This window comes from Vipera berus, assembly GCF_964194415.1.
Source record: "Vipera berus genome assembly, chromosome: 11".
NCBI lineage: Eukaryota > Metazoa > Chordata > Lepidosauria > Squamata > Viperidae > Vipera > Vipera berus.
The window spans coordinates 8,850,817-8,863,357 of record NC_138214.1 but is presented as its reverse complement, the minus strand read 5'-3'; the positions used below and the strand labels follow the sequence as shown (position 1 = coordinate 8,863,357).

Below are 12,541 nucleotides of genomic sequence, written 5' to 3'. Positions count from 1 at the left end.
ATTTGAATTATAAAAGCTTTTCTGAATCAATGGGGACAAGAAGTGGATTTGCAATCTCGGGCGCCGAGATCCTTTTTTTTTTTAGTAATTAAATTCTGCCTGCAGGCATCCCCTAGGACGGTTGCGCCGTGGAGGGCTTGCTTGTCTCAGTCGCGTGCGGTGACGTCATAGGGAAGCGACTTCCCCCCCGTGCTGTAGAAAAGCAGGAAGAACCCGTGAAGATGCCTCCGAAAGGGAAGGGCGGCGGCAAAGCGGCAAAAGGTGAGAGATGGGACCGGGGCCTCCGAGTTCTTCCCTTTCCCAGTTTTCGCTTCCCACTCCCAGTGGGAGAGGAGCCGACCATTTCTGCTCGCCCAGCATGAAGCGGTCTCGCCTTAAGGTGGCCAGGCAAGGAATTGTGGGAGTTGTAGTTCTTGCAGATTCTGCCTGGAATTGGGGCTCGCGCTGGTTAGCTGGGACAAATGCATCGCTCTTCCACCCTTTTTGTAGCATCGAATATAGAAGGTAGAAGCAGTCAGCTGGGATGTGCAGGGCTTCCGTTCGTCCCATCAGGACAGCCCAAAATTCACAAAATAGGAACAAGCTTTTCTGTCAAAAATGTCCCTTTTAGGCTGGATGCTAAGTGAAATGGTCCTTATGGGTACTTGTGCATGGGGTGGAAGCCCCAGAGGATGACAAGCATGATTGATCTGACTTTTATTTTTATTTTTTGCTTGCTGTCTGATTCCACCAGGTGAGGAATGATAGCCTGGAGCCCAAAACATTTAGTCCAGCCGTGCCCATCAGATTCAGCCGATGGTGGTGCAATCAGACTCCCCACCCGTATTCACTTGCTTTCCCTTCTTGTGTCTTTAAAGGAGGAGCATCTTCGGGCAGTGACACAGCTGACAAGAAAGCGCAAGGGCCAAAAGGAGGGGGAAGTTCTGTGAAGGTGGGTCATCTGGTCACACACTGCTTGAGGTGGCATCTAAGGATGCCATTCCAGTCACGAACAGGGTATGAGAGTAGAATGAAGCGTCATTCTCTCAAACCCAAAAAAAAATTCAGAGAGGGGAAAAAGTCCAGAGATAAAGTGGCAGAGATCTGGATTTGCCCCTCAAATGCTCAATATCCCAAATGTGTTAATATGTTTATGTTTAGTAAATAAAATTAGAGACAACTCCCCGCAAGTTTTCTTGGTAGCACTTTTTCAGAAGTAGTTGGTCATGACATCCTGAAAGAGTGTGAAAGAGAAGGACTGGTCCAGAATCACCCAGCGTTCTTTGTGTCTAAGAAAGGAGTAGAACTCATGCACTTTTTGTTCTTTTACACCAAGCTGGGTCTCTCTTTTTTACTGCATGTTTATATGAAAATTTAAACAATAACTGAACAATGCTTTGGGATGAGAGAAAAATCAGATACTATTGCCAAATAAAGTTCCGCTAAATCAAATCTCTGGTTGTTTGTTACTCAGTCTTTATCTGAAGAAGATGAAATTTTGAATCTTTGTCTGCCTTCAAAGGCACTCTTTGACAATCAGAAATCAATTACCCTGGATTAAAATGGCTTTCTTCTTAGCCTCTCACCATCTTTGCGAAACTGAATTAGGGCACTAGAAACTGCATCAAGTCAAGAATTAGTCAGCAAAAGAAAAATGATATTGTGGCTTGGCTTACCAAGTATTGAGAAAGGTAACTATATGAATATTCTTAAGCTAAATGTGGAAGGACCTCTATATGTATCTAGTTTGTTTCGGACTGTTTTTTTTTAGGTAAGGCATATTCTGTGTGAGAAACACAGCCGAGCTCTGGAAGCCTTGGAGAAACTCAAAGCTGGAGTACGTTTCAGTGAGGTAGCTGTGCAGTATAGTGAAGACAAAGCCAGACAAGGGGTATGTCCTTTTGTTTCTCCAAAGTAGAGCAACAGCATTTGCAGAATCATTTCTTAAGACGAATAAAGCGTTTTCTCCAGTTGCATGACTAATCACTTTACCTTTCCTCTTGTTTTGCCCAAACTTAGGTTGCCTAAGTTACTTAAGAACTGAAATGCAGAAATAATGCATGTACATATAGAATATTCTAGCAAATGATTTACATAGGGTAGAATAGGTCATTTTCACCGTCCTTTGAATCATTCCCTTGTGCTTGTTTTCCAGGGAGATCTGGGCTGGATGAGCAGAGGCTCCATGGTGGGGCCCTTCCAGGATGCAGCGTTTGCCTTGCCCGTCAGCAGCATGGACAAACCGGTGTACACTGACCCCCCTGTTAAAACCAAATTTGGATATCACATAATCATGGTGGAAGGGCGAAAATAATAAACATGAGACGCTATGCCAGGAGTTTTTGACTCATTTTTTTTCTCTCCTAGTCAAGCGTGAAAAAAGGACTTGGCTTTTCTTTCAAGGGGTGTTGTGGCTGAAAGATCAACTTGCTCCAATCTATATGACATTATTCTGCATTAAATAGGTCACTTGTCTTGGGACACAGTATGCACAGAAATAAAAAAGTAGTTTGTTACCCACTTGTGGCTCCAAACGGAAACTGAGTCTGGGTGACCATCTACCCCAGCTATCCAAACAAAAGAAAAGCTGAAACGTGCATATGCATTTATGTATTTATCCTGCATTTTCCTGGTTACACAGTTTTGCTTGGGGATTATTTTTTGTCGGAGCAATGGCAATAATTGTGCGTTGCACCGGTCAAAAATGAAGTTATATTAACGTTGAAGGTGAACAGTTAACAGCGGGGTCCTCCAAACTGGGCCCTTTTATGACTTGTAGACTTCAACTCCCGGAGTTCCTCAGCCAGGCACGCTGTATGAGGAAATCTGGGAGTTGAGGTCCACAAGTCATGAAAAGGGCCAAGTTTTTTACACACACACACACACACACACACACACAGACAGACAGACACACACACACACACACACACACACACCTCAGAGCTTCATTCCTCTCAGTGAACGCTGGCTGAGGAATTCTGGGAGTTGAAGTCCACAAGTCATAAAAAGGGCCAAGTTTGAAGAGCCTTTGGTTAACAGGGGGCACTCTGCCCAGTCACGTGACACGCGCGTCACACGACCCAACTTTCATCACAAGAGGGAGAAGTTTTTCAGCTTCTTTTCCTCCTGCGGGAGGCGATTGGCCGAAGGGCCATGAGCGGCGGGACTGCGATTGGCCGAGAGGGAGGAGCGGAGGGCTGCGATTGGCCGCAGCGCATCGTTCCGAGAGTCCCGGCCTGATTCAGAGGAGAGAAGCCGGAATGGCCGGAGGGCGAGAGCGGAGGGGCGCGCGGTTGTGGCTGAGCGCGCTGCTAGCGGCAGCGGCGGCGGGTTTGGCCGCCGCGTTGGACAACGGGCTGGCGCGGACGCCGCCCATGGGCTGGCTGCACTGGGAGCGCTTCCTCTGCCAGACGGACTGCGAGCGGGAGCCCCGCGACTGCATCAGGTAGGACAGTTGGCCCCTTTATGACTGGTGGACTTCAACTCCCAGAATTCCTCAGCCAGCGTGCCAGGCTGAGGAATTCTGGGAGGGGTCTTCAAACTTGACCCTTTTATGACTGGTGGACTTCAACTCCCAGAATTCCTCAGCCAGCGTGCCAGGCTGAGGAATTCTGGGAGGGGTCTTCAAACTTGACCCTTTTATGACTGGTGGACTTCAACTCCCAGAATTCCTCAGCCAGCGTGCCAGGCTGAGGAATTCTGGGAGGGGTCTTCAAACTTGACCCTTTTATGACTGGTGGACTTCAACTCCCAGAATTCCTCAGCCAGCGTGCCAGGCTGAGGAATTCTGGGAGGGGTCTTCAAACTTGACCCTTTTATGACTGGTGGACTTCAACTCCCAGAATTCCTCAGCCAGCGTGCCAGGCTGAGGAATTCTGGGAGGGGTCTTCAAACTTGACCCTTTTATGACTGGTGGACTTCAACTCCCAGAATTCCTCAGCCAGCGTGCCAGGCTGAGGAATTCTGGGAGGGGTCTTCAAACTTGACCCTTTTATGACTGGTGGACTTCAACTCCCAGAATTCCTCAGCCAGCGTGCCAGGCTGAGGAATTCTGGGAGGGGTCTTCAAACTTGACCCTTTTATGACTGGTGGACTTCAACTCCCAGAATTCCTCAGCCAGCGTGCCAGGCTGAGGAATTCTGGGAGGGGTCTTCAAACTTGACCCTTTTATGACTGGTGGACTTCAACTCCCAGAATTCCTCAGCCAGCGTGCCAGGCTGAGGAATTCTGGGAGGGGTCTTCAAACTTGACCCCTTTATGACTGGTGGACTTCAACTCCCAGAATTCCTCAGCCAGCGTGCCAGGCTGAGGAATTCTGGGAGGGGGTCTTCACACTTGACCCTTTTATGACTGGTGGACTTCAACTCCCAGAATTCCTCAGCCAGGCAAGCTGGGAATCAATCAGGTTTATTAGAAATGTTGGGATTTTTTTTTAAAGGACTGGAAGGTTGTCACTGGAATTCTGCTAGTGTTTTCATCAACCAAACAGCTGAAAGTCATGGCATTTTGTCAGTCCTGGCAATTTGAATGGAGGCTGTGATTTTTCTTCAGCAGGATTTATTTATTTTATTAAATTTATATGCCGCCCTTCTCCCGAAGGACGGCGCACAACAATAAAAATTAAAAACATAAAATAGAAAATTTAAAAAAGAATTAAACAATAAATACAATAATTATATGACCATTTAAAAACCAGTAAAAAGCTAATTAAAATCGTAGTCAGTCCAGGCCCGCTTGCTGGAACAACCGGCTCTTCAGGTCACGGCTCTCGCCCTGGGGGTCGCCAGCCGGCATTGCCTGGCCGAGGCACCCTGAGGAGGCCGACTCTGTGGGAGTGAACCGGGCGATGGGAGGTTGACAATGGCAGTAAAGTATCTACCATAGATCCGTGGGTCTTAAAACTATTTGACCCAATTACTCCTTTTCCTGATCTTGAATGTCATTACTCCCACAAAAACCAAAACCACAGATTAGTAACTCCAGCATATTGTCAAATTACCCCCTTGTGTAATTACCCCCAGCTGAATGGTGGAGATTGTGTTTGGGAATTTCTAACTTCTGAGTGGAATCTAGGTAGGATGCAGTCTTTCCAAGTGTTTTGTGGTGAAAAGGGCTCCTGTGGCCCCTTATATTGCTCAATCCTTCTTGTGTGTATCCAGCCACTTCTGGTTTATTCACCAAGCAGGAGTAAGCCAAGTGCAGGGAGACCACAATTTGCGACCACAATTTGACGTTGCTAAGTGAAACATTTAGGTGAGTTTTGCCCCATTTTACGACTGTCCTTGCCACAGTGGCTAAGCGAATCATTGCCCCTGTTAACGTGGTTGTTAACTGAATCAGGATTCTCCATTGACTTTCCTCGTCAGAAGTTTGCAAAAACTGATCACGTGACCCACCCCCCCCCCCCAGGAAAATGCAACCGGCATAAATATGAACCAGTTGCCAAGCACCTGAATTTTGATCACCTGACCACGGGGATGCTGTGTAAAAAACGGTCAGTGCCATTGTAACTTTGAATAGTCACTAAATGAACTGTTGTAAATCAAGGACTACCTATATAACCAATTACAATGTACCAATCAGGCCAGCCTTGGCCTTCAGACTAGGAAGGCAGAACATCAGTGGTTTGGGCTAGGTTAGAACGTGGCTACTTTGGGTAGGAAATGTCAGACCTGTTGCTATTCAGACAATCTGAAGCTTCCCAGGGAATGAAAGACACAACTGTTCTTTTCTTTTTCCCCAGTTTCTACATCCTTATTCCCTTCTGACCTTTTGCCCTCCTTCTCTGCTCCCAGTGAACAGCTCTTCATGCAGATGGCTGACCGGATGGCGTCGGAGGGATGGAAGGACGTTGGGTACCACTTCCTGTGCATCGATGATTGTTGGATGGCTCCCACCCGTGATAAACAGGGACGGCTGCAGCCAGACCCCAAACGCTTCCCCAGTGGGATTAAGAAACTCGCAGACTATGTGAGTGGGTGCTTGGGAATTTTCTCCTGGGGGCTTCTTCCAAGTTGGGGAAGCTGGAAGTTAAAAGTTGGAGGGATGGAAGGACGTTGGGTACCACTTCCTGTGCATCGATGATTGTTGGATGGCTCCCACCCGTGATAAACAGGGACGGCTGCAGCCAGACCCCAAACGCTTCCCCAGTGGGATTAAGAAACTCGCAGACTATGTGAGTGGGTGCTTGGGAATTTTCTCCTGGGGGCTTCTTCCAAGTTGGGGAAGCTGGAAGTTAAAAGTTGGAGGGATGGAAGGACGTTGGGTACCACTTCCTGTGCATCGATGATTGTTGGATGGCTCCCACCCGTGATAAACAGGGACGGCTGCAGCCAGACCCCAAACGCTTCCCCAGTGGGATTAAGAAACTCGCAGACTATGTGAGTGGGTGCTTGGGAATTTTCTCCTGGGGGCTTCTTTCAAGTTGGGGAAGCTGGAAGTTAAAAGTCAGGAATGCCAGATGGATGGCAACTGTTGCTGCTGCTGTTGTTAATCCGATTTCCCTCGAAAGAAGGTGGGAGAGATTTTCTAAACAAAAGCTATTTTTACTTTGCCTTCTGTATAAACCATAAATTACTCTCCTAACTCACTTTCTCCACAATTCCATAAGAATCATTCTGCTGGATCAAATCAAAAAGTTCTAACTTGGGCTGGAGGTTGACTCTCTGTCTCTGATTGTTTTTCTCAAATCTTGAAGGCAGACCATAATGGGACTTCTGATTCCTTGCTCTCTGTTTTCAGCAACTGATATTTAGAGGTAGGCTGCAACTGTGGGTGGTGGTTTCACCTGGATATTTCCTCTAGTATGTGTTGATAAAACTAATCTGCGCCTGTAATCTAAATTTCTGCTCCTGCTGATTGATGGCATATATTTTTTTTGTCTTTCTCGCCCTCTCTCTGTCTGGGCCCCTTAAAAGCAGATATTTTAGAAATATAATTTTGCATTCTATACTTGCTGGGGATTTTTGAGTATATAGGCCCAGACGTCTGGAGATTGCCAGGTTGAGAAAGTAACTTGAGTATGTTTTGTTTTATTTTTTTGAGGAATGCTTAGGAAATGTAACTTGCCTGCTGTTTTTTGATCTTGCCTTTGCTTTTTCTGTTGGCATCCGTGATTCAGGTCCACTCCAAAGGGCTGAAGCTGGGCATTTATGCCGACATTGGGAATAGAACATGTGCTGGATTTCCCGGCAGCTATGGCCACTACGAACAGGATGCAGAGACCTTTGCCAGCTGGGGGGTGGATCTGCTGAAATTCGACGGATGTGACTTTGGGACTCTGGATGAGATGGCTGAAGGTGTGTTTGCGACAGGAAGCGGAGTCAGTAAAGGATGTAACTGTGAAGTTCATGCAACCTGCTAAGCCTTGGCTGGTTTTTCCTGTGATCTGTTGAATAAGCCACAGCTGGAAGGATTCACACAACCAATATCTCATAAAGCAGGGTTGTCCAACATTGACCACTTGTTGGCTGGGGAATTCTGGGAGCTGAAGTCCACAAGTCTTAAAGTTGCCAAGGTTGGACAACTCTGTGATAAAGTGTAGCTGACAAGCCACCGTTGGCCTCTAGTTTGTTAGTTTATCTGGAAAGCCTTATAAATATATACCAGCTAGACTTTGGCAATTTATATTTGTGCTTTGCTGCCACCTGTCTGGCACTATGCTATCTTAAATTTTCTGCCATTTTTAATGAGTGCTTCTACCATCTTCTGGGAAGATGGCTGGGCTAGAAGATCTCCACGGCCCTTTCCAATCCTGTGATTCTGTGTCTAAATAAAGAGTCCTTATCTAGCAACTGCCTCGTTTAGCCACCATTCACAGTTACAATTAAAGGGCAATTTTGCAACTCAGTCCCTTCATTCCTGACCTTGGGAGGCCTATAAGCAAAAGAAAGCTGACGCAAGATTGTAACGGTTGGAGTTTCACTTAGCGACTGCGTCGCGTAATGATGGAGTTGCCAATCTGAACTGTGGTCACTAAAGGAGGACTACCTGTAGTCCAGAGAAGTCGAGCTTGGCTGATGTACGCCTTCCTTTTGTTGCAGATGTTGGGAAAGGCTGGAATATTTTAACGATGGGGTGTTTCTTTCTCCTACCAGGTTATAAGAAAATGTCTTTCGCTTTAAATAAAACTGGCAGAAATATTGTCTATTCCTGTGAATGGCCACTTTATCAGAGACCCTTTCAAAAGGTAAGGGGGGATTCTTTTGATCTTTCTAGGAGAAAACAGTCACCAGGTTGTACGTGTCTGGTAAAAATGCTTACCTGTGTCAAGCCGGGATCTGACCCCGTATTAAAGCAGCTTCCTAAAATTTCTCAAGTTTGTTCAGTTGTACTGCTTGTTTGGGACACGGTGGCTCAGTGGGTTAGGACGCTGAGCTTGTTGATCAGAAGGTCGGCAGTTTGGCGGGTCGAATCCAGAGTGTCGCGTAACAGAGTGAGCGCCTGTTACTCGTCCCAGCTTCTGCCAACCTAGCAGTTCGAAAGCATGTAAAAAAATGCAAGTAGAAAAATAGGCACCACTGCGGTGGGAAGGTAACAGCGCTCCGTGCGCCTTTGGCGTCTAGTCATGCCGGCCACATGACCACGGAGACGTCCTCGGACAAGCGCTGGCTCTTCGGCTTTGAAACGGAGATGAGCACCGGCCCCTAGAGTTGGAAACGACTAGCACGCATGTGCGGGGGAACCTTTACCTTGTTTGTTTATGAGATTCTCCCATTTGCAACTTGAAAAGCCTTTTCTGATTCTTGACTCTCTTCTACTCAATTTTTAAAGGCTGAAGATATGAAATTAACATCTTTTTTTCCTGGCAGGTCAACTATACAGAAATTAAGCAATACTGCAATTACTGGAGGAATTATGCTGACGTCTCTGATGCCTGGACCAGCATCAAGAATATCTTAGATTGGACTTCTTCACACCAAGACATTCTGGTTGACGTAGCAGGGCCGGGCGGCTGGAATGATCCAGACATGGTAAGAAAACCTGCCCTGGGGCCAATTGCCAAGCCGGTGTAAATGCCTCTGTTAATTGGCCTGCTTATTCATCAAACCAAAATGGTAAAATCAAAGTAAAATCAGTAGGCTGACACATGATTGATTATTGCTTTAAATTGTAACAATTGGAATCTCAAAGGTGATTTTTTTCCCCCACGCAAAGGCAATTGGATTGGTTTTTTTCCTTGAGAAGAAGACATTTCGCTTCTCCTCGAAGAAGCTTCATCGGTTCTGGCAGGATAGTGGGGTGATGGACCTGCCAGAACCGATGAAGCTTCTTAGATGAGAAGCGAAACCTCTTCTTTCTCAAGGAAAAAAACCCAGTCCTTACCTTTGGGGGGGGGAAAGCACCTTGAGACAGCTATGACTTGGATGACTGAGAACCCCCACCAGACATTTAAAAATTGGAGCGCTGAAGTAATAGCTTTGTCCCATGGACAGTATCTAGTTTTATGGGGGTTCCTGTGACATTTTGGGGAACTTGATGTGTTCCAGAAGTAGGGCAGGGAGGCAAAGTGGGTGAGGTCTTTTTAAAGGTTTATTCATCTTATCAAACCGTCCACGTCGCCAGTCTCACCAAAGCAACTCCTGAGCAGTTGACAAACAAAACCTTGCTGTCAGGCTTACTGTCCTATTACCTATTTCAAAATGGCAGGAAATTTCAGCCAAGTAAGTTTAGCAAGAGTAGCCATCAGAGCACCCTGGGAGCAGAAGAAAGTGGCCCTGGGCCTCTTAAGGGGCCCAGTCAGCAACTAGTGAAATGCAAGAGTTGGTTTGGAGGAAAGCGGCGGCAGACCCACCCGCGTCCCCAGTGCATGGAATTTGTGAGTCTTGTTCCCTTCTTCTGCGCCAAGTGTAAAAGCTGCAGAAGAATTCACCGCCCAGCATGAGCTGGAACTGGCAGGGAAGGCGTTCCAGACATTGCACTAATAACCCATAACCTGGTTTCTTTGGATTTTGGCTTAACACAATGCATGAACCCAGCTTCCAAGAGATCACCTGCAAATTGTTTTTTTTTTTTTTGAAGGGGAATCTCCCAGGGGTTGAGTCAGGAACTCCTCTGTGATCCTTTTGTGTGCCTGGGCAAGGAAACTTTCATTGCCAGGCTCTCTCAGTTCCTACTCTCCAGCTGAATTTTGTAGTGTGAAAGGCACTTTTCTTTCCAGCTTGTGATTGGAAATTTTGGACTGAGCTGGGACCAGCAAATAACACAGATGGCGTTTTGGGCTATTATGGCAGCTCCGCTGCTGATGTCCAATGACCTGCGTCAGATCAGCTCCAAGGCCAAGGCTCTCCTCCAGAACAAGGAAGTGATAGCGATCAACCAGGATCCTCTGGGCAAGCAGGGCTACCGAATTACCAAGGTAAGACCATCCCTGGGGTTTTCACCTTGCAGGTCAAGGAGAGAGTTATATTACACTGTAATTGTGATTTAAGATACCTCCCTCCCCTATTTATTGGATTTCGAATGCAACCAACATTTTCATCCTTGAATAAACATACAAGCCCGTTGCACCCAAAGCAGCCTTGACAAAGCCCTTAAATTTATGTTTACATTGCTTGCATCGTTTTGCCATTTGCGTGCCATTACACAAATGATAAAAAAAGATCACCATGAATGACATATTTTAGAAATTAATAGATCCATCGTCCCTGAAACATTCCATTAGCTTTAATGTATTTTGTGTAATAAATGTACTCTGAAATACACGCCTGGTTAGAAGGAATTGATACGAACTTACGAGTATTCTTCTATGTATCCTTGGTGATGGTTAACTTTGAGAACTAAGGAGGTTACGTTTCAATGCTTATCAATTTTACAATTATTAAATGATGCCCTCCGTAACAAGATCAAAGAGGTAGACTGGATTTGTTTAATGCATCCATTCTTGGCCTCTTACTGTGTAATCTGATTAAGGGTGCATTCGTGCTTCTTCTGACTTGAGGTTACTCTCCTTAGGACAAAAGCTTTGAGCTGTGGGAACGCCCGCTCTTGGATGGAGCGTTTGCTGTTGCTGTAATAAACCGGCAGGAGATGGGTGGGCCACAGTCCTATGTCCTTGCTACCATGATCCTCGGCAACGGCTTAGCTTGTAATCCCAGTTGTTTGATCCAGCAAATTCTTCCTACCAGGAGAGATTTGGGGCTACACAACTGGGTTTCATTTTTGAAGCTGGTGGTGAACCCAACTGGGACTGTATTGCTGAAGATAGTGGTGAACCCAAGCACACTTTTTCCATTGTAACGTGACAACATTCTCCCCTTGCAAATGCCTTCAAGAGGATCTAAGGCAGCCTAAGAAACCCTCCCAAAGGAAATCAAAGGAAAATCCCTCAGGAAGCCGACGGTCAAGAAATGCGGAGATGGTCTTTTCGGAATTCTCGGATTTTAAACCTCAAAAGGATGACTTTCTTTTTTTCTGGAGGCACAGCTGGAAGCAAAATTAGCTCTGATTGTTTACAAACACAACTGTTGTGGTACAATAGCAGCTTGTTTTCCTGTGCTGTGGGCTTTGCCAGGACACACAAAAAAAATGACTGCAGTTGTATATACTTGCAACTGCTTCTCCACCATCACTGGATCAAAATATGCGAGGATATGTGAGGATGCAATAGCTCCGGGTTAGGCAACCTTGGCTCTTTTATGACTGGCGGACTTCAACTCCCAGAATTCCTGAGCCAGCAGAGCTGGCTCAAGAATTCTGGGAGTTGAAGTCCGCCAGTCATAAAAGAGCCAAGGTTGCCTACCCCTGCAATAGCTCTACGGGCAGATTGTGCAATAACTGAAGAAATTCTTAAGAGGATTTGGGCGCGCTTTTGTCAGTCCACTAAAATCCAACACATAGATTTAAAAAGTACTATGTAACTCGGTGCAACTTTTGGTGAGTTGCAGAAGTCTCTAAAGTCTGCACCTACCTCCCAATGGCACTACCCCACTTTGACCTTGAGAATTCCAGCCCTTAACGTCTGAACCTGAATTTTGCAGTTCATTAAAATGCTTTTTGCTCCAAGCTGAATAAATCTTTTCTGCCTCACTGGCGTGTGCTACCCGGTAGCTTTCCCCAAGGCAGCCACTGACTTGAGGGCCCAGCTTATGATCAAGTCAGCCAAACTGTCACGTTTATTCCAGTTGCTGTTAATGCTTGAAGGAAAATGAAGACAAAAGGAATCTAACCAATTCTTTTGAGCCAGTTCGCAGAAGGAGAATAAAATGTCAAAAGTTTTGTGCAAGTTTTTCTTCAAGCAGAAGATAATTTCTATCGCGCTCTTTTAATAAAAATGTACATTAAAAATTGCAATGGATGTCTTGAAAATAAAGAATGTGGAGCAGTTTTACTTTTTTTTGCTTTTGAACTTATTTTGAGTAGATTTTAATATGCTTTAATATGATATGCTTTTGAATATAATGTACTAAACAGTTTAATGTGTAAATTAAAATGTGTGGTGGAATTGGACAGAAACTCTTACCCAAAAGGCAAGAGACAACTGAAAAAGCCTTCCCTCCCACATTTAATTTCCCAAATCAGGAGCAGTTTCTTCAGCTAATGACATGCCTTATTTTGTTATCAA

At 45.7% G+C, this 12,541-nt stretch overlaps 2 protein-coding genes across 2 annotated transcripts; both read left to right on the top strand.

Annotated features, from left to right (window-relative positions):
* The first annotated feature begins 125 nt into the window (after nt 1-125).
* Nucleotides 126-2,315, top strand: PIN4 (peptidylprolyl cis/trans isomerase, NIMA-interacting 4). The gene is made up of 4 exons (XM_081336925.1): nt 126-261; nt 858-931; nt 1,751-1,870; nt 2,135-2,315. The coding sequence occupies exons 1-4, from the start codon at nt 222-224 to the stop codon at nt 2,291-2,293; spliced, it is 393 nt and encodes a 130-aa protein (XP_081193051.1). The 5' UTR covers nt 126-221; the 3' UTR covers nt 2,294-2,315.
* A 917-nt stretch (nt 2,316-3,232) lies between these two features.
* Nucleotides 3,233-12,422, top strand: GLA (galactosidase alpha). The gene is made up of 7 exons (XM_081336732.1): nt 3,233-3,424; nt 5,775-5,949; nt 7,100-7,277; nt 8,076-8,167; nt 8,790-8,951; nt 10,139-10,336; nt 10,933-12,422. Exons 1-7 carry the CDS (start codon nt 3,240-3,242, stop codon nt 11,215-11,217), a joined length of 1,275 nt encoding a protein of 424 aa, XP_081192858.1. The 5' UTR covers nt 3,233-3,239; the 3' UTR covers nt 11,218-12,422.
* Nucleotides 12,423-12,541: the final 119 nt, after the last annotated feature.

Excerpts from the sequence above, each read along its gene's own strand:
- PIN4 (XM_081336925.1), top strand. The coding sequence starts at position 222 with ATGCCTCCGAAAGGGAAGGGCGGCGGCAAAGCGGCAAAAG. Across the intron at positions 932-1,750 it reads GAGGGGGAAGTTCTGTGAAG|GTAAGGCATATTCTGTGTGA; the intron begins GTGGGTCATCTG and ends GTTTTTTTTTAG. Across the intron at positions 1,871-2,134 it reads AAGACAAAGCCAGACAAGGG|GGAGATCTGGGCTGGATGAG; the intron begins GTATGTCCTTTT and ends CTTGTTTTCCAG.
- GLA (XM_081336732.1), top strand. The coding sequence starts at position 3,240 with ATGGCCGGAGGGCGAGAGCGGAGGGGCGCGCGGTTGTGGCTGAGCGCG. Across the intron at positions 5,950-7,099 it reads TTAAGAAACTCGCAGACTAT|GTCCACTCCAAAGGGCTGAA; the intron begins GTGAGTGGGTGC and ends TCCGTGATTCAG. Across the intron at positions 7,278-8,075 it reads TCTGGATGAGATGGCTGAAG|GTTATAAGAAAATGTCTTTC; the intron begins GTGTGTTTGCGA and ends TTCTCCTACCAG.